General features: G+C 39.4%; 1 protein-coding gene across 3 annotated transcripts in view; it reads left to right on the top strand.

Moving 5' to 3' along the window:
- The window catches only part of LOC104597480 (uncharacterized), a 33,239-nt gene that overhangs the window by 1,384 nt on the left and 6,860 nt on the right, over positions 1–24,995 (top strand). For all 3 annotated transcript variants that reach the window (XR_016078738.1, XR_735209.3, XM_088892047.1), the window contains exons 2-10: positions 24–128; positions 226–369; positions 853–969; positions 1,490–1,597; positions 1,866–1,928; positions 2,011–2,137; positions 7,714–7,796; positions 7,888–8,104; positions 10,418–10,545. Coding sequence is in view for 1 of the 3 variants with exons in the window: in XM_088892047.1 (XP_088748173.1) it covers positions 24–128; positions 226–369; positions 853–969; positions 1,490–1,597; positions 1,866–1,928; positions 2,011–2,137; positions 7,714–7,796; positions 7,888–8,104; positions 10,418–10,545 (1,092 nt within the window). In the remaining 2 variants the exon portion in view is untranslated. The remainder of the gene's footprint in view (positions 1–23; positions 129–225; positions 370–852; positions 970–1,489; positions 1,598–1,865; positions 1,929–2,010; positions 2,138–7,713; positions 7,797–7,887; positions 8,105–10,417; positions 10,546–24,995) is intronic.

The raw sequence follows: 24,995 nt of genomic DNA, 5'->3' as shown, positions 1-24,995 counted from the left end.
GGTTATTCTTCAATTGTATGCAGGTTGTAGGTCTAGGTGTATCTGGAAGAGCTGCGGCAAGGCTTGCTCTTGTTAGAGGTGCTACTGTCATAGCTATTGATCAGAATAAGAAATTGGGACCATTGGAAGTATGTTATGACCCTAGCTTTCAATTTGGGTTACTGCATTTTATTTTGAATTATTTTTTAACCTATCATTATACAGTAAAAGTTTTATAAATTGCAGAGAGATCCTCTATTTGAAAAGTGCAATGACCTGAGAACAATTCTTGGACATTGTGATAAAGAGCTTCTGGAAAAAGCAGACAGGGTGGTTGTCTCCCCTGGGGTTCCTCTTGAGAATTATGGTCTTTCCTTTCTATTGCAATCAGTAAGCCAAGAGATATAATGCACTTCTTTCTAAACATACAATATCTTTTTTTGTCCCTTCCATAATTACACTATAATGCTTTAGTAGTTTGTACATAGAAAAGGAAACGTTTGGTTGCCATGGCACCATGCACATTGGTCATACTTATTTTTATATGGTAATCTTGTCAAATATTTCATGCCATTGTTTAAATGCTATTCTTTTTACACTTGTCATGGCACCACGCACATATTTTATATTTTTTACCATCCTTGCCTACTAACCTTTATGTATGTGTATTTGTACATTATACACATTAATAAAGATGGTGCCTCCAAGTTGCATAAATTATGAAAAATTCACAATGAATAATTGGTCCATCTAGGCATTTGCCTTTAGAAATGTCTAAAAAGTTGCTTTGTTAGTTTCTCAATTATAAATATTTAGCTTTGGACTTGAGAGGTCTTGCAGTGGTTGCGTTATCTTGTTAGTGTTGGAGTGCAGGGAAGGCCAGTGGTTTCTGAATTGGACTTTGCAGCAGAGGTTCTTCCAAAAAGCGCAAAGATTTTAGCTGTCACAGGAACCAATGGAAAATCTACAGTTACTACTTTTGCTGGACAGGTTTTTATATTGTTCTTTTATTCTTCAAGGTGTTAAAATTTCTTGCTTTTTATTTGAATTGTCATCTTGTCACTGAGATTCACAAATATTAAAGGCTTATCTGCAATTGGATTGTGAGAAGCTACTCTATCATACGCGACCAACAAGAGAGAATGCTATCTGTTGAGGGAAATAAAAAAATAACTAGAAGGGAGCACTACCATTTGCTTAAGCGGTCATAACAGTTTCTGCAATGGATAATCTAATAAGCATAAAAATAGAACGATCTTCTGACTTGCTGGACCAACATGATTAATTTTCATATGAAAAATTGTTTCCAAAACTTAAAGCAAATTATCTTAAGAATAATAGGATTTTGAACTGCAAGGTTCTCATTATGTCTTAGTGGATTTGACATTTAAGCTTTTGTTAACATAGCTTCAGTTTTCCATCGTTGGCATTGCTTTTCCTGCTATCACGTGGAGTAGCAGCATGCTTTTATTAATTACATATGGTCTTATCTGGATACTGTTTGATGCAGATGCTTTCTAATTTGGGTTCTAAGGTTTTCATTGGAGGAAACCTTGGGAATCCACTCTCTGATGCTGCCATTAAAGGCCTAAGTTCATCTTTTTTGGAGCCATTTGAGGCAAGCTTTCTTTTTATTTGATTTTCCATTTTTTTCTTTCCATCTATGCCATTATAGTTTACTTTTTGCCTTGTCCATCTGCTTCTAATTCCAATTAAACAGTACTATCTCTTTCAACTCCTTTTTCTCCTTTCATTGATTTCTTAGCATTATGATCCTAAAAAATTGCTTATTTTCCATGATGTGTCTAGGTTTGTACTTGGTATTGATTATAATATATTCTGCAGTATATATTATTAATCTCAATATCCACCATTACATGCTTCAGGTTGCAGTGGTGGAAGTTAGCAGCTATCAAATGGAAATTCCTCATAAGCATTTCTGTCCTTCAGTAAGTAGGTTAGGATGTTTGACTGTGATGGTTAGAGAATTACTCTTCTATCCATCTTCATAACATTAAGGGCACCATTCAGGTTGCCGTGCTTTTAAACCTCACACCAGATCATCTAGAGAGGCACAAGACAATGAGGAATTATGCAATGACCAAGTGCCGTTTGTTTTCTCACATGAATGGCAGCAAGCTTGCCGTCCTTCCAATTGGTATGTGTTTTTCTTAAGTATTCCATGATATCAATTTGGTTTGAGTTCATGCTCATGTAAAAGAGAAAATTATATACTCAGCATTGAGGGTGGATGTGGCTGAGCTGTGATATACAGGATGTATACCCAGTTTGAGATGTTCTGATGTGAGAAAGGCAGGTGAACTCACAGGTACAACATAAGGGCTGATCCCATAAGAGAAATAATCTACGAAGCCAGAAGGTGACAAAGGGGTTGAGGTGTGAGCTGTAGTGCCTGTTACTTGAAGATATCTTCTCTCTGCCAGTTGATAGAAGAAAAAGGAAACTTTCATATTTCCTGAGGACTCGACAATGGGAGTTCATGGTGGCATAGAATCCAAGGCCCCGGCACATAGCTACACATTGGCCTTGGTTTAGTGCTTGGTCAGTGTAAGGGCAGTTGATGGAAGGGTGGGGTGTATGATGAACCCTTGCATACAAATTATACAGTTAAATAACCTCTCCATGGGATGCCAGTTGGAATGGCAATTGCCATCTATACCTTGTGATGGAGGCAAAGGTTAGTGTGGTCCATGAAAAGTGCTTTGCTCATGGTTCCCTTCAAAGCCCCAAGCAGGCAAATGGTCTTTGCTCCTTTTTGGCTACAAAACTAAAGTGTTGCTGAATGCATAAATTGAGCTTCACCTCTTATGACATGACATAACTAGGCAACTGAGGTTTTAGTTGCTGTGTTTAGGAGGATGGAAATATTTGGGATTCAGCTAGATGCTTAAGTGGTGTAATTATGTAATGCCTGAACTTTGTCATCACCAGTTATATTTGCTAAAGTCTTTTGAACAATTGCATTTGCATGTAGGATTCTTGAATGCATAAAAATTCAACTAATATTTAACATGCATTCTTTACTCTTAAGCTTTTAGCTAATGGGTTAAGGAAAACCCATAAATAACAGTGTTTGTGTATTTTCAGAGAACACTCAAGCAAAAGCAATGTCAGATTTTCTTATCTTGTCACTACTCCTGCCAGATTTGGAACTACTTCTTCAGTCTGTTTGGTAAGTCTTGGAATGCCCCTCGAAATGCTATAGAGTTGTTTCCTCAAGACCTGCTTGGTTGTAGCACCAAGAGAATGAAGCTGCTGTGGCCTTGCATTAGAAAAGCAATCTTGTGGAGCATATTCGGGGAGAGAAATGCAAGGGTATTTGATGACAAAGAGATGGGGGTTGGTGTTTACCTAATCAAGGTGAGGGTGGCTGATTGGGTTTTAGCATGTGAAGAATTTAAAAATGTAACAATGGATGATCTTTTAAGAGGATGGCAAACTATTGCTGATATGCCAATGGGAAGTCAAGGATAATCATTGATTGACAGCCACATTAAGTTTAACTTTGATGGTTGCTGTCTAGGCAACCTAGGTGATTCTTGGATTTTTGGTGTGGTAAGGGATTAGGTTCCATCAAATTAAGCTTCTGTGGTGCTGCTGGGTTGGTGTTTCTTTGAAGGCTGAACTGTTGGTGGTGATTCAAGGGCTTAAACTGCTGGTCTTGCAGAACTGGTTGGGGGTCACCCTTGAAGGTGATTTATAGTTGCCATTTCATGGATCAATTCTGATGCAGAACCAGCTTGGAAGTTTAGAGTCCTGGTTAGGGAGGCCAAAAGTTTAGGAAGAAACCTGAATTGTTCATTCAAGTGGGTCCCAAGATCAGCTAACTCCCTAGCTGATAGTTTATGGCTAGGGTGACCTGTCAGGGGTGTCTATGGAATGCCAAGGCCAGGGGTCCACCTGTATTACTGACCTGTTCATGGGCCGGGACCGGTCTTGGCTTTTGCCAAAATTTGAATGGGCCCAGCCCAAAGCCTGGGCCAGATGCAGTGTAAAGTTAGGCCTGAAGCCCAGCCCGTGAACAGGTCTTGTATTGTATATTGTCTGTGTGATCAACTTACTGCTGCTTTGTACTCCCACAGTTGTCTTCTTTGGCCATATCTGTGTTTCTTTTCATTTTATTAATACAATGTTGTTAATTATAAAAAAGAAAGAATCCCAAACCCACCAATCAAATCATGAACATTGATAAAAGAGAGCCAAAACTGAACCAAAGAAAGAACTTTATCATCTTCAGCTTCTAGGTACACTGCACCATCCTCCAATCTGACTAAACTTCTTGAACAAGAAGAATGCCAAATGAATTTCTTCTCATAACTCTGCGCTTGGTTTCTTGACAATGAAAAACATCTCTCCTCCATTCTTCACTCTATGTGATTTCAACCTTTTGTTCCATGCCCCTTTGTTAATTTCTCTGTCTCCCCATTTCATCAATTCTTCCAACTCCATACTCTCTTCCCTCGTCTCCTCACTTCTAATAACTCCATTCTCCACATCCTAATCCCTCCATCGCCCTCTCTCCCAATACATTCATACCACTAGCTTCCTCCAACCCAGCAAATGCAACCCTTGTTCATGCAAAAAGAACCTTCAACCCCATTATGATCCTTGATTTCTCTTTGGGATTTTTCTAATCCTCTATGCCCCTCTCTCTTCCAACTCCAAGGAAACCTTTTCTTGCAAATTTGTCCCCCCCCCCAAAAAAAAGCCTAAACTTTTAGCAACCTGTACTTCTCCATAGAAACTAGGATCCTTTGATTCTTTTCTTTAAACTTTTCCAAAATAATTCCTTGTCTAGTTGTCTTACAATACTTGCCATTAATTTCATTCCTAACTAGAAGACTAGAAATTTAGGTTGTAACTAGGATAGAGACAACTTAGTTAAGTAGGAACTAAGTAGGTTGTAACTACTAAGTCGGTTCGGTTCGGGTCGGTTTCGGTTTTCGAACCATCGGTTTATGATTTTTTACAACCCGAAACCGACCGGTGCTGAAGAAAACCCGACCGATTCAGGTTGGGCCGGTCCGGGTTGGTCGGTTTGGGTTGGTCGGTTTGGTCGGGTTGGGTCTTCTTATGAACAGCCCTAGTCAGTCCTAGGGGGAGGTAACACCTTGTGCCTCTTCCTAGGCTGAATGTACTACTGTTTTTTGAATTAATAAAACTACTCTCATTTATCAAAAAAAAATCATGACTTATTACCTACTTCTGTCTTGATATTTTGATTTATATAAATACACCCATCCCTACCTTGTATTCAACCTAGTCCCTTGCCCCTGGAATCTCTTTGCTTTTCTAGGTGAATAAATCATGTGATTAATAGTCATAATTAGTGATATAAAAGGCGCGCCTAGGCGCATTTTAGGGTAGGCGCCTCACCCAGGTCCTAGGTGCAGCCCTTTCAAAAGGCGCACACTTGGTGTTCTTGTGCCTCAGCCCAGGTGTGCACCATTTGAAAATTTGACGCTTTTTTGCGTTTTTTGAGTCTAATCGAAGTTTTGAGAACCTCCTATTTGGTAATGTTGTTCATTCATTCATCCTAATAAAATATCTTCTTAAAAAGCAATTAAAATTATAAAATCATTATTTTTTGTGTGAGAACTAAGAATTTATTAATTTAAGACCCTAACACGGACTTTGGCTTCAGAAGGGGGCTAAGGGAAAATGAATGTGAATCCCTATTGCTTTTGCTTTCAACCCTCGAGAAGGTCTATTTAGACCAAACTACAGCTGATAGTAGAGTATGGTCCCCAACTCCTGATGGTTTATTTTCTTGCGCCTCTTTCTTCGGTTTGCTCACTCATTCTAATCCTTTTTTGGGGGTGAACTTTCCAGTGAGAGAAATCTGGTGTAAACCGATCCCTCCTAAAGTGCAAGCCTTCTGTTGGGAAGTGTTCCTAGGGAAGGTTAACACTTGTGATGTGCTATAGAAAAGAAGGCCAAATAAATGCCTCTTTCTTCATGTGTGTGTCCTTTGTATGGATTGTAGTGAAACCCTATCCCACTTACTCTTATCCTGCTCTTTTGTTTCTTGTATTTGGGAAATTGTTTGTTCTCTCTTTGGAGGCAGATGGGCTCCCCCACAGGATGTGGTAAGTCTATTCAGCCCCTCCTTCCTGAGGCAACAGAAGAAAAGAGGAAAGTGCTTATGGAAGGCAGCAAGAGCTTCTGTGGTTTGGACTATATGGGAGGAAAGAAACCAAAGAATCTTCTATGGAAAAAGTAAATCAAAGGAGGAAGTCATTGAAACCATAAAAATCAGAACTGCACATTGGGTGATGACCATGGATCTATTCAAAAACTTCTCCACGAATGAAATTCTAGAAGCTGGACTGAAGTAGCACAAACAGATGTTCCTAAAGAAGTTGTGAGAGCGGAGTGGAAGCCACCTGCACTGAACAAATTAAAACTAAACTTTGATGGGAGCTCCTTTGGCAACCCGGGACGGGTAGGTATAGAGGTGTTATTAGAAATCATCTAGGTGAAGTTGTGGCACTCTTCTCAGGTCCAATAGGTTTTGGTGACTCAATACAGGCTGAATCATTGGCTCTACTTCAAGGCTTAAAGATAGCTGAGCAGATTGGTACAACAAACTTAGAAATAGAAGGAGACTCACTGCTGGTCATTTCTTGGGCTAAAAACATTACATCAGCACCTTGGATGCTCAAATTTATATACCAAGAAATTGACATAATTGCCAGGAAGTTCGACACTCAGTTTGGCTGGATCAAAAGGACTGCAAATGGGTAGGCGGACACTCTAGCAAAACAAGGGGCAAATAGATCTACCTTGTACTGGGCAGAACTGTAAATGCTTTGTAGTGTTTGCAGATTGGGTTAATGCTTTCTGCAACCTATATCTATTGTATTTCAATATTTCTCTGTTATTAATAAAATCTTTTTGCTGATAAAAAAAGACCCTAACATGGACTTGTTTGGGCTTGCCTTGAGGGGCATGTCACAAAGGCGGCTCGTAGAATCAGGAATGTAATATGTTTTACATCACATTAGCTACTTGAAGTAATGCAATTGAGAAAAAAAAGAGATTGTGGGTTTTACATGCTTGAAAATGTTTTATATGATTGATTTTATTTTTAAATTCTCATTCGAATATGCTTTACATGTTATGTTTATGTATTTTAATTTTAGATAATAGGTTTTTTAAAACATTTATTTTAAAATTTAAGTTTATGTTTTTATTAATATTATGTTTAATAATTTTTTGATTTTTTTTTTGATTTTTGATTTTTCTGACACTTTGTTAATATTTTAGCATTTGTTTTTTATTTTCAAACCATGCTTTACTCAAAGCAATAAAACTATCAAGAGACCTTTAGAAATGAAATCTCTCCCTTGGTCCCATGACTTTACTCAGCAACTCTATTTAGTTCCTGCCATTTAGAATTAAATCATCCCTGCCCTTCAATCCTCCATTATGAGGGGAATGCCTTTCTTTCAATTCTAAAATATCAGAAATGCTCCTTACTCCCTCTACCTCATTGCCCCCAAACTCTTGACCCTCCCTATTATGTAACTTTGATCTTTCTTACTTTGGCTCTTTAAATTCCCCTTCCAATGTTCATTCTTACAGCCTATGCTATCTTGGACACACTCATATCTTCCCTTTATACAGTCTTCCTAGATGATGACTCTTGTTAGTTGTTACTGCCAAATGACAGTGGCACTTGCATAACAGTAACTTTATGAAACTATGCAGGAAACCAACATTTGAATGAAGCACTAAAGGATCACGTGAGCAAATGTAATGTGGTTTGGATTGGAGATTTCCCAGGTGTCAAAGTAAGAAAGACATGTACTTCCTTTTATGTGGTTTATTTCACTTAGATTTGTTTATTTGGGAACCATAGTTGATATTGTCAACTTATTATAGGTTGACATGGTGAAGAAGGTTGCCAACTTTAGGCTTCCCACCATTGGAGTTGCTTCTCAGATACAACTGGGAGCACTGAAGGCAATAGGAAACCACAACTATTACAATGCTGCAGTGGCTGCATTTTGTGTTCTTGCGTTGGATGTTGGAATTGATGGTGAAGCCATTAGTGCTATAATGGGGACACTGCATGCTCCACCTCATCGGATGCAAATTGGTTAGTGGGATTGTTAGCACGTCATCTTGGTTATGCTAATGAACTTTCTTTCTTGTTCACCTTTGGAACTCTTATTTTGATAATCTTGAAGCCTATGGATATGTAATTATTTCTCATAAAAAAAGTATTTTTTTTTCATGCTTTACACTAGTTTGCTAGAGCTCTAGTGTATATTAAACGATTCCGGATCTCCTTCCTACTAGTACTCTACCCATACGTACCCACAGAACACTACCTCCGTGCATTAGGAACATCTCCCCATGCATAATAACATGTAAGAGATCTGGACTCATATTAAACTGCATCTGGTATTTGTTAAAACTTAGTGTAATTACAAATAAGTTAGAGAGGGTATCTAGTCTTAGCTAACCTCCTTTAGAAATCTCAATTACAATTCCCCCTTGAGGTACTAGACCCCAAAACATCTGCTCTCTGCCTGCCCCCTACTTTGCTAGTCCATCTACTAGGCTGCTTGCAAATCAATAAATCCATTTGACATTTGTTCTCAATTGTTTCATCATCCTTTAAACCTCCCTTTGCATATGTAGACCAAAAAATTTTCTTTGGCTTATTTGCCTTATTTATCCCTCTAGGAATCCACTTATGCATTGTTTGCATTAAACCAACAATGTCTTTGGCTCTAACAAAAAGTGAGACAACCTCTAATGGCCACCCCTCCTCCCCCAACCAAATGATGGTGTTTTTCGAGTTGTCTTCTAAGTTAGAGATGATAGACCCAACTGTTTAGCAATTTGAAGCTCAGTTAAGGCATCCACAGCTTCTGCTTTTGTGGAGCCAACCACCTAAATTGTCCCACTAAAAGCCTAAATGATAATATCATTCCTCCTTGGGGGATGCACTGCCGATACCTGCCTCGCTAGGGTTGCCAAGAGAGCTTCCATGTGTTTGATCTTGTAGCCTCAAGTTTGCAATAGAGATGGCCATTTTATGGACAACCACTTGAGTTCAACATTTAGTGTTGTAATATTAGGTGCATGGTAAAAGTCTTCTTACCATGAGTTTAAGAGGATATCTTAAGGATATTGGGATAGTGTCACAGTGGACGAAACCCAACACACCGGAAATAAATGGTGTTTCAAAGAGGAGGAATCATCTTCTAATTGATAGCATTTGCTCAATTATGAGTCATGTGGAGTTACCTATTACTCTTTTGGGGATATGCTCTTTAGGCTGCTATATACATAATCCTTATAAGTTTTGGGTTGGGCAAAAGCCATCATTGCAACACTTACATGCATGAGGCTCATCTGCACATGTTAGGAAGTTGCAAGTGACTAAATCAGAACCTAGGACCCTAATGGGTTGCACTTTCTATGACACTAAGAGCAAAATGTGTTTGTAAGTTACGGGACAATATTCTTGGAGGATAAGATCCTCCTAAGAAGGAAGTGTAATGATTTTCCCCCTTTTTTTATGAACCATGGAGCAAGACCAGTAACCCTGATGATCACCATATGAGGTTGAGTCTTATAATGCTATCGCTTAGACCATTTGCTAAGGTGAGACCTTAGTACACTACACTAGTAGCTGTAGAGGAAGTACTCCAAGATGTTGAAATTGCAGTTGAAGAGGTTGCACCTCAAGAAGCTACACCTACAGTTAAGTCTTTTTACCTCCCCTGTTGTATCTAAATCTTCTTAAATTTTCACATTATTAATAAAGTTTTACTGTCATTGATAAAAAAAAAGGCTACACCTACAGTTGTAGAGCATGAATTTCAAGATGCCACACATGTGGTTATAGAAGATGCACCTTAGTAAGCTGTACCTTCTACACCTGGGAACTAGTTTTTTAATACCCTGTTTTTTTATATTTCTAAAAAACCGGTAAAACTGGTCAAAACCCAGTGGTATTGTTGAAATCTGGCCAGGCTTCAATGAGCCATCTAGGTTTCATGACCCACCCAGATCACTAAATCACTACAAACTTTAAAATGCTAATAAGAAGACTTGCACTTATGACCTCTTGGTAATGTATGCTAACATACTACAATTAATCTATGTTAAGTTAACATACTGTCCTTTTACAAGTGAAAGGAATTGGTCCACATAACACTGGGTCCCCCCGTGGCTCCATCCCTGCCAGAACTTGCCACATAACATTCAGTCATGTCATGCAATGTTAATGCCAAATTGGATCTCCTGAAGAATCGACCATTTTTTGAATGCATGTTCTGTTTCTCTCCAGAGAAAATAAATTTTGGGTATTGTGATGTTCTACTTAAGGAATTGGTCCACTGTGTGGTGACGTGCTTATATATAATTCTTTTCTGATTTCATGTTTTGACTGCAGTATATAGCGATACCCGTGGGATAACATGGGTGGATGACAGCAAGGCGACAAATGTTGAAGCAACATATACAGCACTTACAGGTCTCAATGAACAAAAGTCTGTTGTTCTACTTGGTGGTCTTGCAAAGGTTAAGCTTCTTTTCTGTATTGCATTATTTTTCTGGCATTCATGTTTTTGCAAGGTAGCTGGTATTTTCATTATATATAGCAGGAAGGGGAATCCTCTTCCCCCTCCCTTTTCAGCATTATAAATTCTGTTAGACATAAAAGATTTTTTATTCAGAACAAGGAGACAGTCAGCCATCTAATGATACACTTTAAAATGGTAGGAGATCGGAGATGTATACTCTCACTTCTGCAGGATGTTTAATCTTAACTGGTGCTTCCCAGACAGTTTGGAGAACCATCTGAAATCTTGGAAAAGTATTAACAAGAGAGGGAGGATGCTTTGGAGTACTATTCCTGTGGCCATAGTATTCCAACTGAGTGTCGTTCAAAGTACTGATACATCTCTGCTGATGCACAAAGGTGTATCGATACTTTGAACCTTGCATCAATCCTTGACAAGGAAATTATGTCATGGTTGAAGTTGGAAATGTTGACTAACTTTTTTTTTTTTTTTCGGAAAACAAAAATTTGGATTCTATATTATTTTCTAAGAGTAACAAATGCATATTAAATTTCAAATTATGTTGGACAGCATTAATTTCTACGCAGTTTTGAACTATTATAGCTGTTGTTATTTCTTCAACGAGTAACTGAATGGTTGTTTATATTTAACATAATCTAAGGGATGCTTTTTTGGGCTGACAGCTTAGATAAACAAGGGGCTAGTAGGGAGGAGCTTTCTTGGCCTGCTTTGCAATTTGTTTTTCAGCAATTGTTACATTGGATGTTGGACTGTTGTAACGTTTTTAAATTCAATTGAAGGTTACTGTTTTCCAATAAAAAATATATCCAGAAAAAGTAAAAACAAAACAGAATAAATATATGATTAGTGCAAAACATAACTGATGATTGTGCAGGTACCTCCCTAGATTGTTTCAGTTATTGAATTGCTTATTGTATGTTGGATGGCCATTTTTGGAATGGTTCATTGACCTTAGTTGTGCTGAGTTGGGGAAGAGTTAGTCTTTCATTTTGGTAGATTATGTTCACCTGTAAAATATCTTATCTTCATGTATTTTAGGAACACTTAATCCTTTTTCTTTCAAATTTTATTTTATTTTATTTTTTATTTTCATATGCTATTTTGTTCTTTAGGCTGTGTTTGGTTGCAATGCAAATAAATTTGTACTGATGCAAAACCATGGCAGTGCAAATGATTTGAGTGTAAATACTGACCTATTTTTGTTTAAAGTTTTAGCTTATTTTGTTTGATTGCAGTACAAATGAAGTAAATTAAGACATGAAGAAGAATAAAAATAAAATCCAAAACAAAAGTTAACAGGAAACTTGTCTAGTAGAGACTGTGATCAGTCCTACTCAAGATGAGAATTCAACAAGAAAAATAGAGAATAGAAGAAGAAGAAGAAGAAGAAGAAGAGAGAGAGAGAGAGAGAGAGAGAGAGAGAGAGAATTCAGAAAAGAGTGTGGGTTATCACTTACATTGCCGCCCCATTCAGCTATTTATATTAAAGATTTAAAAAATAGCTAACTTACAATATTTCCCTTAGTAACATAACTTATCAGCAACTAAAGAAAGAAACTGAAATCACTAACTTGTTGACACTACTAACATGCTAATAGCAACATAAATAAAGACATTATTGCCCTACAACTCTACACTTCCCCCCAAGTTGGGAGTAGGTATCAATCATTCCCAACTTGCGTAAGTCTGTCTTCAACTTGGTCTTTGGAATTGCCTTAGTGAAGAGATTAACAAGCTGCATGTCAGAGGCAATATATGGAAGACACACTTCTTGAGAGGCAACTCTCTCTGATAAAGTGTCGATCCACTTCGATATGCTTAGTTCTTTCATGTTGAACCGGGTTATGGGCAACATTAATAGCGGCCTGATTATCACAATACGACATCAGGGGCTTCTCATAAGGAATGCCCAGTTCTTCAAATAGAGATCTCAACCATAGGACTTCGGCCACACCATTAGTCATAGATCTGTATTCAACTTCAACACTTGAACGAGCAACAACATTCTGTTTTTTACTTCTCCAAGAGACAAGTTTTCCTCCTACAAAGGCACAATACACGGAGGTGGATCTCCTGTCATCAACACACCCACCTCAATCAACATCTGTGTAGACCTCTATTTTCATGTGACCATTATCTTTGAAGAGTATGTCTCTGCCTGGACATCTCTTCAGATAAGCAAAAATCCTATCTACTGCAATAAGATGAGTGGTTCTGGGGGAATGCATGTACTGGATAACAACATTGATCGCATAAGAAATGTCCGGTCGTGCGAGGCAAAGATAAAGGAGTTTCCCAACCATCGTTGAAACATAACATTGTCTTCAAGGGGCTCTCCACCTTTTGCACTTATCCTGTGATTTGTTCAATAGGTGTGTCAGCAGGTTTAACACTTAGCTTCCCAGTTTCTTTCGAAAGATTGAGAACGTACTTCCTTTGGGAGACAAAAATTCCATTTTTGGACCGTGCTACCTCAATCAAGAAATATCGTAGTTCTCCCAAGTCTTTGACCTCAAACTCTTGGTGAAGCAATTGCTTAAGAGAGTCTATTTCACGGGTATCACTACCTGTCACAACAATATCATCGACATATACAACAAGTAGAGTCAAGGAGGAATCCATCTTCTTAATGAAAAGAGTGTGATTTGATTGGGCCTATACCTAGCCAAATTTTTCAAGGGCTTGTTTGAATCTATCAAACCTTGCTCTAGGAGATTGTTTTAGTTCATATAAGGCCTTATTCAGTCAACAAACCTTCCCTGCTTATGCATTATAGAATTCGGGAGGTAATTCCATATACACCTCCTGCAAATCATCATTGAGGAAGGCATTTTTGACATCCATTTGAAATAATGGCATTGAGAAATTTGTTGCGATGGATAGTAGAACTTTGATGGTATTCATCTTGGCTACCGGTGCAAAAGTCTCCAAATAGTCTATGCCATATGTCTATGTAAACCCCTTTGCAACTAATCTAGCCTTATATCTTTCAACGGAGCCATCAACATTATGTTTCAATATAAACACCCATCTGCACCCAACCGGTTTCTTCCCTTTAGACGGATCAACTAACTCCCATGTATTGTTTTTTAGAAGAGCATCCATCTCCACCCAGTGATTTAAAAGGCGCTCAGGCGAAGCGCATTTTAGGGTAGGCACCTCGCCCAGGTCCTAGGCGCAGCCCATTCAAAAGGCGCACGCCTGGTGCACCTTGCGCCTTAGCCTAGGCGTGCGCCTTTTGAAAATTTGCTACTTTTTCCCTTTTTTTGAGTCTGGTCGCTGGGTCGGGGGTCGAGGGGTGTGGCACAAAGGCTGCTCTTAGAATTAGGAATGTAATATATCACATTAGTTGCTTAATGCAATTGAGAAAAAAAAAGAGATTGTGGGTTTTATATGCTTGAAAATGTTTTATATGTTTGATTTCATTTTTAAATTCTCATTTGAATATGCTTTACATATTATATTTATGTATTTTAATTTTATATAATAGGTTTTTTAAAACATTTATTTTAAAACTTAAGTTAATATTTTTATTAATATTATGTTTTATAATTTTTTTGATTTTTTTTAAATTGTGTGCCTTGCCTCAAAAAGGCGCGCGCCTCAGGCGCAAAATGGCCCTTGCGCCTTTTTTGCGCCTTGCACTTTTAAAACATTGTCTCCACCTTCATTGCACCCTTCCACTTAGTTGTTGACAACTTGGGAATGGTAATAGCAACAATTGATGTCAAAAAGGACTTATAAGATGGAGACAAATGATCATAAGACAGAAACTAAGAAATACAATGGCTTATAGATGAGGTACAACAACACTTCCCCTTACGAACTGCAATTGGAAGATCAAGATCATTCAAAGGATGAGGGGAAGGCTCAACAATGGGAGGCATGGAAGGTATCTCATCTGTAGCAGGGGATAAAGGGACTGTGGTATTTGAATCTAGAGTCATAGAGGGAATTGGAGTTGGCATGAACTGTTGATGACCAAAATCAACTTGCCTCCACTGTCTGTGATACACCCTCAAATCCTGACATCTTTGACAACCCTCCTCACTACACTCCCCTTCAGTGGTTGGGACAGGTAATGGAATTTCTGATGAATGAGGTCTCATCTCGCTACTCTCCCCTTGAGAAGAAACTCTATGATAATGGGGTACATCCTCAAAGAATGTGACATCTATAGAAACAAGCCGTTTCTTAGATACAGGCTCATAGTAGCAATGCCCTTTTTGATTTTGTGCATTACCAAGAAAAGTACATTTCAAAGCTTTAGGGTCAAATTTACAGCAATGAGGTCCATGAATCTAAACAAAGCAGGTGCATCCAAAGTTCTTAAGAGGAATGGCAAACAAGTCTTTATCAAGATATAATATGTTATATGGAGTTCTCATGTCAAGGAGCTGTGAAGGAACTCGATTAATGAGGTACATAATAGTGTGGATAGCATCTCCCCAGAAACATATGGGAACATTGGAAGTTTGCATAATGCTTTTGGCCACCTCCAATATATGTCTATTTTTCTTCTCAACAACCCCATTTTTCTGAGGTGTATGAGGAGATATGAAGCCAATGGTTTTGCAAAGTACTCTTTAGCATTGTCGGATCTGAAAGCTTTGATTTTGACCCCAAATTAGGTCAAAACCATCTGATGAAAAATCCGAGTTAGGGTAGGGACCTCATCTCGAGAGCGCATAAGATACACCCATGAGAAATGAGTGTAGTCATCAACAAACAAAAAGAAATATCTGTATCCCCCTATAGCAGTGATGTGATATGGTCCCCAAACATCAATATGCATAATTTCAAAAGGAATACTACTTCTTTTATTGCTCAAGGAATATGTTGTTCTACAGTGCTTTGCAAGTTCACAACTCTCACATTCTAAACTAGACATTTGAACTGACTCAAACAAACTGGAAAATAAACTCTTCAAAGACCTGAATGACAAATGACCTAGCCGATTATGCCAAAGCATAACTTGGCTTATAGACTGGGAAACTAATGACCTCCCCATTTCTCTATCTTCATCATGTGAATGCCCTCCAAGCAGGTAGATTCCATTCGTCTCATGGCCAATTCCAATCACCTTCCTTGTCTCCAGATCCTGAAAAACACACCGGTCAGGAAAGAAAGTCACTAAACAATTTTGATTTTTAGTGATACTACTAACTAAAAGCAGGTTAGTACTAAGTTTAGGAACATGCAAAACTGAGGACAAGGGGATGGCATTAGACAATCTAATGTCTTGCCAGAAATGGGAACAAGGGAGCCATCAGCAATGGACACTTTGTCTTTGCCAAAGGATAAACAATATGTATTAAACAATGAGGATAAGCCAGTCATATGATCAGATGCACATGAATCTATAACCCAACAAGGTTCATTGTTACCTGGGGCTGAAGCATGATATGCTGAAGACCTTGTACCTGAATGAGCAAATGCAGGAGTGGGAGAAGTAGATGTAGCCGGTGGCTGAGATGAAGGTGCTGGAGTGCCAACTTCATTTTCCAATTGAGTCAGGGCAGCTCGAACAACAACAAAGGTGTCTAGGGATGTGGTTCTTGTGCTAGAGGATGAAACACCATCATTAGTAATTGCAACATTGGCATTCCCCTTTTTATTTCTGAGTTTTGCTGGAATTAGATGAGGATGAAACTTCCAACACGTGTCCTTGGTATGTTTTGGTTTCTTGCAATGATCACAAACTAACTCCCTCTTGTGCTCTTTCTTCATATCCCTTTCCTTGTCACCCCCAAACTTCGGTTTTACTGCTGCTAGGGCTGATTCCATGGGCTGATACTGTAGCATAACCTTTCTCCTACTTTCTTTATTGTGCACTAAGGAATAGGCCCGGGACAAGGTCACACTCTCATTGGTGAGAAGTTGCTGTCTCACAATGTCATATTCTGGATTCAGACCAACTAGGAATTCAAAAACATTATTGGTTTCAACCTGTTTTTTGTATGTCTATGCATCCTCCTGACTTCCCACTCAATTGTCTCTAGGTGATCAATTTCATGCCACAAAGACTTCAAAGTAGAGAAGTCAACTGAGACTGGTTTCTCTCATTGCTTAAGATTATTGATTTCACATTTCAGTTCATAGGCCCTAGCAACATTACGTGGCTGAGAATAGGTTTCTCTCATGATGTCCCAAATTTCTTTGGCAGTTTTGGCCCACAAGTAATTTCGGATGATATGGGGCTGCATAGAATTGCACAGCCAAGTCATGACCAAATAGTTCTCCAGAACCCATTTTCTGGTTTCTTTACATCCCCCATCACATAGCCTAATTTCCCTCTCCCTCCAATAGCCACCATAGCTGATTGGGCCCACTCCAAGTAATTCGGTCCATCAAATTTCACTGTGGTAACCTGAAAGATATTTTCAATCATGTTTCCTACCCTCAAAACACCTTCCCCTTGAAGTTTTAACTCAGTACCTGCCATCTCTACCAAGAATTTATCACAAAGAACTGTTCTTTATGCTGAAACAAAGGTAATTAACACCCTGAAACTGCTAACAGCCAACTTGATATACTGAAAACAGGTCTAGCAAACACCAAGAAATTCTGAAACAGGCCTAAAAATCCTCAAAAAAATTATTACCAACCAATCTGGAATTCAAAAAACTGATCAACTGTCACCTAGAAACTGGTAACAGTCAGATTAATAGGGTCTAAAACAGAAGACTGATCGTGGGTTTGGGAAAACCCCTAAAAAAGTCAGGAGAAATCAGAAAAAAAGTAGCTCCTTCCAGATCACTCTGATCAGTCTCTGATTGGTGTCAATCTCAAAAAAAGTTTTAAACTTACCCAGAAAAGACTGGCCGCCACTTCCAATCCTCAGTCTGAACCCTAATCTTGAATTTCTTTCCTTCCCTCTGATTCTTCCTGATCACCGTACTCTTTCCAAGGCTCTATAATCTCCTGAAAAGCTGCTGCACCCTACTAATGATCTCCAAGAACCAGCCGATTGAGAAATCTTGCTAAAACTTCCAACCCTAGGAAGTTCCAATCCTCAGTCTGAACCCTAATCTTGAATTTCTTTCCTTCCCTCTGATTCTTCCTGATCACCGAACTCTTTCCAAGGCTCTATAATCTCTCGAAAAGCTGTTGCACCCTACCAATGATCGCCAAGAACCAGCTGCTGGAGAAATCTTGCTAAAACTTCCAACCCTAGGAAGTTTTCATGTAGTCGGTCTGATTAGACTCACATGAGAAACCCTAGGTTGGCTCTGATACCAACTTGTCTAGTAGAGACTGTGATCAGTCCTACTCTAGATGAGAATTCAACAAGAAAAATAGAGAATAGAAGAAGAAGAAGAGAGAGAGAAAGAGAAGAAGAAAGAAGAAAGAAGAAAGAAGAAAGAAGTCGAAGAGAAAGAATTCAGAAAAGAGTGTGGGTTATCACTTACATTGCCGCCCCACTCAACTATTTATATTAAAGATTTAAAAAATAGCTAACTTACAATATTGCCCTTACTAACATAATGTTATGGGTCCGGGAATAGGATCTCGTCACGGGTCGGTCCACGGGGAAAAGCTCTTGTTTTCCCTTGTTCCTCCCCTTCCTAGCTGAACCTATCTTGGCGTCCTAGAGGGTGATTTGTCCAAGAGATCACCGAACTCTCCTTTTACTCTCTTTCTTGACTGGAAATTTTGATATCTCATTCAATAATGGTGTCTCCTTAAATAGGAGATTACAAGAGTCCTAGTCGTAGGGAGTCTCCTTGTTGAATAGGGAGACTTCCAACTCTATCTTGATAAGATAAGATAAGTTAATCCTAATCTGATAAGATAAGATAATCTAATCAATAGTATCTTATCTTGCTAAGGATAAGATAAGCTAATCCTAATCTGATAAGCTACTAACAAGATAAGATAAGAGCAATAGAATAAGATAAGAACAATAAGATAAGGACAAGCAAGATGATCTAATCTAATCTAGATAAGGTTGCTGTTGCCGAACTGGGTAGGATGAGAATCATTGAATCACTACTGCTGCTGGCGGTGGGTCAGGTGCCTGTTGCTGCCGGTGGCGACGGTACGTCTTCCCGAGGAATGCGTCCATAACATTACTCCCCTTCTGGACTACGAGCTTGTCCTCAAGTTCGAACTCTGGATATGTGGCGTGGAACTAACTTTGCCAATGGGAGCCATGTGGCTTCGGCCGATGGTAAATTACACCATTCTACCAAGACTCCAATAGCAGCACCAACAAAGAGCTTAGCTGACTGATGGGGAAGCTTAGTACCAGTATCATCAGGAAACAAGTTGCATAAGATGTTGTTCTGAGATCCTTCTTGAGAGCCATCAATCCCAACACATACAACATTCAACTTCAATAAGTATTCAAACCTAAGAGTAACCAGTTTTGCAGGCTTGGGATTTGAAACCTCATCATCATGTATATGAAGGATGATTTTAAGAGGATGAGATCGATAGATTCTTGATTGGTCAAGGTTCTCTTTTCCAGTAACCTTCTTTGACCCTCCTCTTCCTCATCAGGCGCATCATCCTCCGACTTATTCATTTCTGTATTTGTAGAAACACCATTGTCCTTAATTGCTTGCTGGTGGGCAAAGGCTTGAGCATCCTTCATGCTTCCTATAATTTCCAATTCAATACTCTTCCCAAGTGCCTCCTTCTGAGCCAGCAATTGTGAGTAAATCACATAGAGTGGAGGTGGTAGTAATTCTGCTAAATTATGCTGCTTTAATTTCTTTGTATGCATAAGCCCTAGTTGGTGTTGGACAGGCAAGGATGCTTTCTTCAGAGATTTTGTGAGACTTGAAAGGAACTTCTTTCGGTGTGCAATGGTCTCCATAAGGCTTTTCTTGTGTTGCTCCAGCTTCTCATGAAGTTTGCAGAGTTCTTTTCGCCAGAAAAGCTCAAAATTAAGCTGCCTTAGCATCAGGTCATGTGCACTGTCTTTTGATAGTATAGATCCTTTAATATCTTGAGGGGCTGAACTGAAAAACTCCTCCTCAGGCACAAGTTCAATATTCGGATACTTTGACTTGAAATCTTTGCGCACCTTTATGGCTTTCACAAAATGAATTTTCTCATACATCAAATTGTGGAGCTGCAATGTAGTGAAATCTACTGGTGCCTTAGCACGTTCTGTTTTTGCTTTAACACGATCCTCTTCTAGCAATATAGAATGATTTACCTTATCCCGGTCATCTGTCCGTTGATTCCGAAAAAAACTGCTCGCAGCGATACAGCCAGCCTAAGGGGTTTCCGTTGCCGTTGTACGACGGGGATTCCAACTTGCTTTACTTGGGGATGACTGCGGCTATCGGGGCGACGACTTGCTGTTCGCCGGACGACTTCGTCAAGTCTGGTTGGCGGCTGTTTGTGGTTACAGCCCCTTTTGGATTCCTCTCCTTGTTAGAGAAATACGATTCCAGCAAGCGTTGCAGCTCCCGGACATCATCTTTGACCTCACAAACCTCCACGCTGGTTTCCACGAGCCTATGCTCCAGTTCGTGGACCCTGGATGATAGCTGCTCCAGATCTCCCATGACGGTTGGCTCTGATACCAAGTTGTTATGGGCCCGGGAATAGGATCTCGTCACGGGTCGGTCCACGAGGAAAAGCTCCTGTTTTCCCTTGTTCCTCCCCTTCCTAGCTGAACCTATCTTGGCGTCCTAGAGGGTGATTTGTCCAAGAGATCACCGAACTCTCCTTTTACTCTCTTTCTTGACTGGAAATTTTGATATCTCATTCAATAATGGTGTCTCCTTAAATAGGAGATTACAAGAGTCCTAGTCGTAGGGAGTCTCCTTGTTGAATAGGGAGACTTCCAACTCTATCTTGATAAGATAAGATAAGTTAATCCTAATCTGATAAGATAAGATAAGTTAATCCTAATCTGATAAGATAAGATAATCTAATCAACAGTATCTTATCTTGCTAAGGATAAGATAAGTTAATCCTAATCTGATAAGCTACTAACAAGATAAGATAAGAGCAATAGAATAAGATAAGAACAATAAGATAAGGACAAGCAAGATGATCTAATCTAATCTAGATAAGGTTGCTGTTGCCGAACTGGGTAGGATGAGAATCATTGAATCACTGCTGCTGCTGGCGGTGGGTCAGGTGCCTGTTGCTGCCGGTGGCGACGGTACGTCTTCCCGAGGAATGCGTCCATAACACATAACTTATCAGCGACTAAAGAAAGAAACTGAAATAACTAGCTGACACTACTAACTGAAAGAATGGTAGGATCCATCCAATGGACGCCATAAAGGTTGCGGAATGGGTGGGCGAATTTCAAAAAAAATTTCCTACCTTCTCCCAACTGGGAATCATATTCCCTAAATTTAGAATACAATATTCAAGGATCCTACTTGAACCATAATCAAACCAGATCTGTACCAAAAGGTAAATGGGAGGAATATACCTGATCCGGAGAAGCAGTATCTCCCAAAGTTGGTGTTCACGCCCAAAGAATGCTCCAAGATCTGTTCCTGCTGAAGATGACACAGCTGTGGATGGAACAGAACCAGTAGGGTGCATCCTACACACTGGATCCTTCACAAGAATCCTCTGGAAGAACTAAACACTGTAACCTTTTCAGTCTTTCTTGCAAGACTGATGTCAAGAACAGATTTCTTGACTTTCTTTTCTGCAAAGATCCAATCTTGCAATGACAGATGGCGGCGGCAGGAGGAGAGAACCAAAACCGAAAAAGCTGAACTGCTTTTTCTCCTTTTCTGGAGAGTATGAGATCTGATCTCAAAATTCGCAGAAGGTATCCCTTGTGTATCCAAAAAGGTGGTTTGAAATCTGATGTATTTTCTTAGGGTTTCTCCTCTTTTCTTCTTGATTAAGAAACCTCGTAATCAGGAGTTATCCCAATCCAAATCAGTATTTGGATAGAGGATCATCTTAATCCTATCTGCAGATAAAGTTAGTTTACTCCTGATCTTATCAGGAGGTTACCAGATTCAAATCTGATTTGAATTTGGTCTCCCAGAGTGGATAAGGTTAAAAGCCCCATCCTTTTCACTAACATTAATCTCAGATTCGCCCCATCTTTGGGTGATCATATCAGCCCAGTTCGAAATGGGCTTTTGGCCCATTAAGTATTCAGTGTTTAATTAGTTTCTAATCTGCTGCCCAGTTGGGCTTCTTTGTATGGCGTGGGACCCAAGCATTGATCTACACACCAGCCACATGGGTTCGGCCCAGCCTTTAATACAAGGCCTAGCCGAATTCACTGAAAAACTCAATGAACCCCTTGAGTCCATCATATGGACCCTATGGGCCCAACACTTACATTAAGTGGTCCCTGGGCCAAGCCATCTTATAAAAACCCAGGGACTGTGGGCAGGTGCAAGATTAGCCCATTAGGTATTATCCTAAATGGTCTTACACTTAACCTCTCAGCCCTTAATGATCAAGCACTGCCCGACAAGAGAGGACCTCTCCCTCGGCTGCAAGGAACAGTGCCGCACTCCCTTCTCACATGGATCCCGGGAATTAAAACCATTTGCAAACATTTTGAAACCGTACATATATATAAATATATTAATTTTGCAAAACAAAATTCCAACGATCGAAATCAACTGCCGGCAGTTTGGTTTCCATCAGAGAGAGTGCATTCCCGATCATTACCCTTTGTCCGACAAAGTGGCTGATTCTGTCACTATGACCACCCACTCAGATGAATTCTCAAACTGCCCCAACATACCCAGGTTTTGATCCCCGCTAAGGATCTCACTGATTGGCATATCAAAGGCGGCCTGATCCAGCACCTAGTGAAGTGTCATAATCGAGTCTAGGGGTCAGGTGTAACTTTCCAGTTTTGCCCATCTATCTCCAAGGTCTAGGGCAAGACTGGAAATCTGGTCCGGTTCAAGGATTCAAGTAATCCCATACTGCATGTGCCTCGGGTCTTACCCTGATGGCTGAGACAGGCCATCCCAACACTTGGTGGCACACCAGCATCAGCCTTGGCAGGATAAATCTCCCCAGACTTATCCAACGGCTGTGAACATTTAAAACTAACATGAATCTCTATAAATGTCCAGTTTTAGGGTTTTACACAGAATTAAACCAAACAACATGAATCAAACATGCACTTTATTTATTTCCACTAAATAACAAGTACATCAAATCAGATTGAAGCTAAGGGCATACATAAACTGTCTAACACTAACATGCTAGCAACAACATAAATAACGACATTATTGCCCTACAACTCTACAAAGAATTTGTATTTTTTACATTTGCACTCCCATGCATTTGTACTAGTGCAAATAAATTTGCACTGTAACCAAACACAGCCTTATGAAAAAGAAGTGATGCCACTTTCTATAAAATTGCTCCATTTCAAATCTTTAAGGTCCTGAATGAGATATGACCATAATAGGGGCTAACTTACATTTGAATTTATAGTTTTGTTTATTTTAATATGATATTTTATTCCTTATGAAAGAATAACCAATGCCACTTCTATAAATTTTATCCATTTCAAGTCTTTAAAGTCCAGATAAGAGATTTCTTAAATAGGGGACAGCCTAAAACTGTCATTACCCAATGTTGGTTCCAGGATTGGGTAGCTCCATGGGGAGCATGGGAATGACAGGTATTGGAGGAGTATTTAGATATAGTATAGGAAAGGTTTTGGCTATGTTTTCAGGACCCTTGGGGATGGGAGATTCACTGAAGGCTGAGCTGATGGCATTACTACAAGGGCTACGAATTGCCAAGCAATCGAATTTTCAGCAATTGGAAATAGAGGGAGATTCAATGATGATCATTTCTTGGGCTAGGAGTAAGCAACTTGTGTCATGGATCTATAGGCATGAATTCAGGGAAATAGAAAGCATCAAGCAGGAGCTGGATGTATCTTTCAAGTGGGTTAGAAGGGACAGCAAATGGGATGGCCGATACTTTAGCAAAACAAGGGGTATATAGACAACAATTGTTTTGGGCATGATTTTAATCTTGTAAAATTGTTGGGTCTGGATTGTTATTTGGGTGGATTTACCCTTTCATTGTACTAACCAGTTTCATAATTTAATATAATTCTGAATTTCTTGCTGATAAAAAAAAAAAAGGTTCCAGCTATCTGGGGTCTTGGGAGGGTAGACTGGATATTGACCTAATTTTTGGTTTTTTCGTATACAAAGTGGCCGCTCAAGATTCAAACCTCATGTTCTCATGCTTGTCATAACAGAATTTTACCACTGCACTAACCAAAGAGGAGCTAGCATGTATAAATCTTTGTGTGTGTGTGTGTGTGTGTGTGTGTGTAACAATCATGTATATGATCATATATTTCAAAAACCACATGACCATGCACGTGTGAACACTGCATAACTTGCATGGTTTCTTTGTTATTTCCTTTTTTGGTAATAATGCTTATTTTTATATTAGTATATTGAATGCATTATCCTTATTTTTTTTTTGATCAGCAGAAAGAGCATTTTATTCAATTAAGAGAAATAAAACTGAGTTACAGCATATAAACAAAGAGTTCGGCATAGAAATTTTACAATACAGCCCAAAAAAGCTGTTGCCTTTGAACTCCCTGTTTAGCAAGGGAATCAGCCATTCCGTTTGCAGTTCTCCTAACCCATGTAAACAAGACATTAAGTTCCCGTGCTATGGTTACTATCTCCCTTAGCTGATGTCTGTAGTACCAAGGAACATTACTGCTTGAATTGGTCCAAGATATCACTGTTTTTGAATCCCCTTCTATTTCCAACTTTCCAAGTTCTTAAAATCAGTTTGCTTGGCGATCTTTAGCCCTTGAAGTAGAGCTAACAGTTTAGCTTTTAAAGAGTCACCTTCCCCTAAAGGTCTTGAGTACATAGCCAACACTTTGTTTGAGGAGTCTCTGATCACACCACCAATGCCTGCCATACCCGGATTTCCTATAGAGCTCCCATCATAGTTCAGCTTCAGCTTATAGGGACCTGACAGCTTCCACTCCATCACTTTTCTTTCCTTCACCTCTGCATGTACGCCACTTCATTCCAAGCTCTTACAATATCTGTAATTGAAATGTTTTGGAAGAACTGGAGTGATTTCACCCAATGTGCAACTTTTATCTTCATGGCCTCCACAATGGCCTCTTTTGGCCTATGCTTTTCATTGAAGATTCTCGCATTCCTTTCCTCCCATATTGTCCACACCACTGTTGCCCTTGCTGATTTCCATATCACCCTCCTTTTTGTTGGCTGCCTTAGAAAGTTTGGATCAAAGAGGCTTATTACATTTATGGGGAGCCCTCCACCTGCAACCAAAGAGAGAGCAAAGAGATTCCCAAACAAACAAAACAAAGGAGCAATGGATCAATAAATGGGGTAGGGGTTCACCATCTGCAAAGCAAAGAGAGCACATATGAGGGGAGAGGCATTTATTTGGCCTCCTTTTTTGAAGCATGTCACAAGTATTTACCTTCCCTAA

This window comes from Nelumbo nucifera, chromosome 7, assembly GCF_055504915.1.
Source record: "Nelumbo nucifera cultivar China Antique chromosome 7, China Antique-T2T, whole genome shotgun sequence".
Classification (NCBI taxonomy): domain Eukaryota; kingdom Viridiplantae; phylum Streptophyta; class Magnoliopsida; order Proteales; family Nelumbonaceae; genus Nelumbo; species Nelumbo nucifera.
Note: the sequence above shows the minus strand (reverse complement) of the source record. Positions and strands in the feature narration are given on the sequence as shown.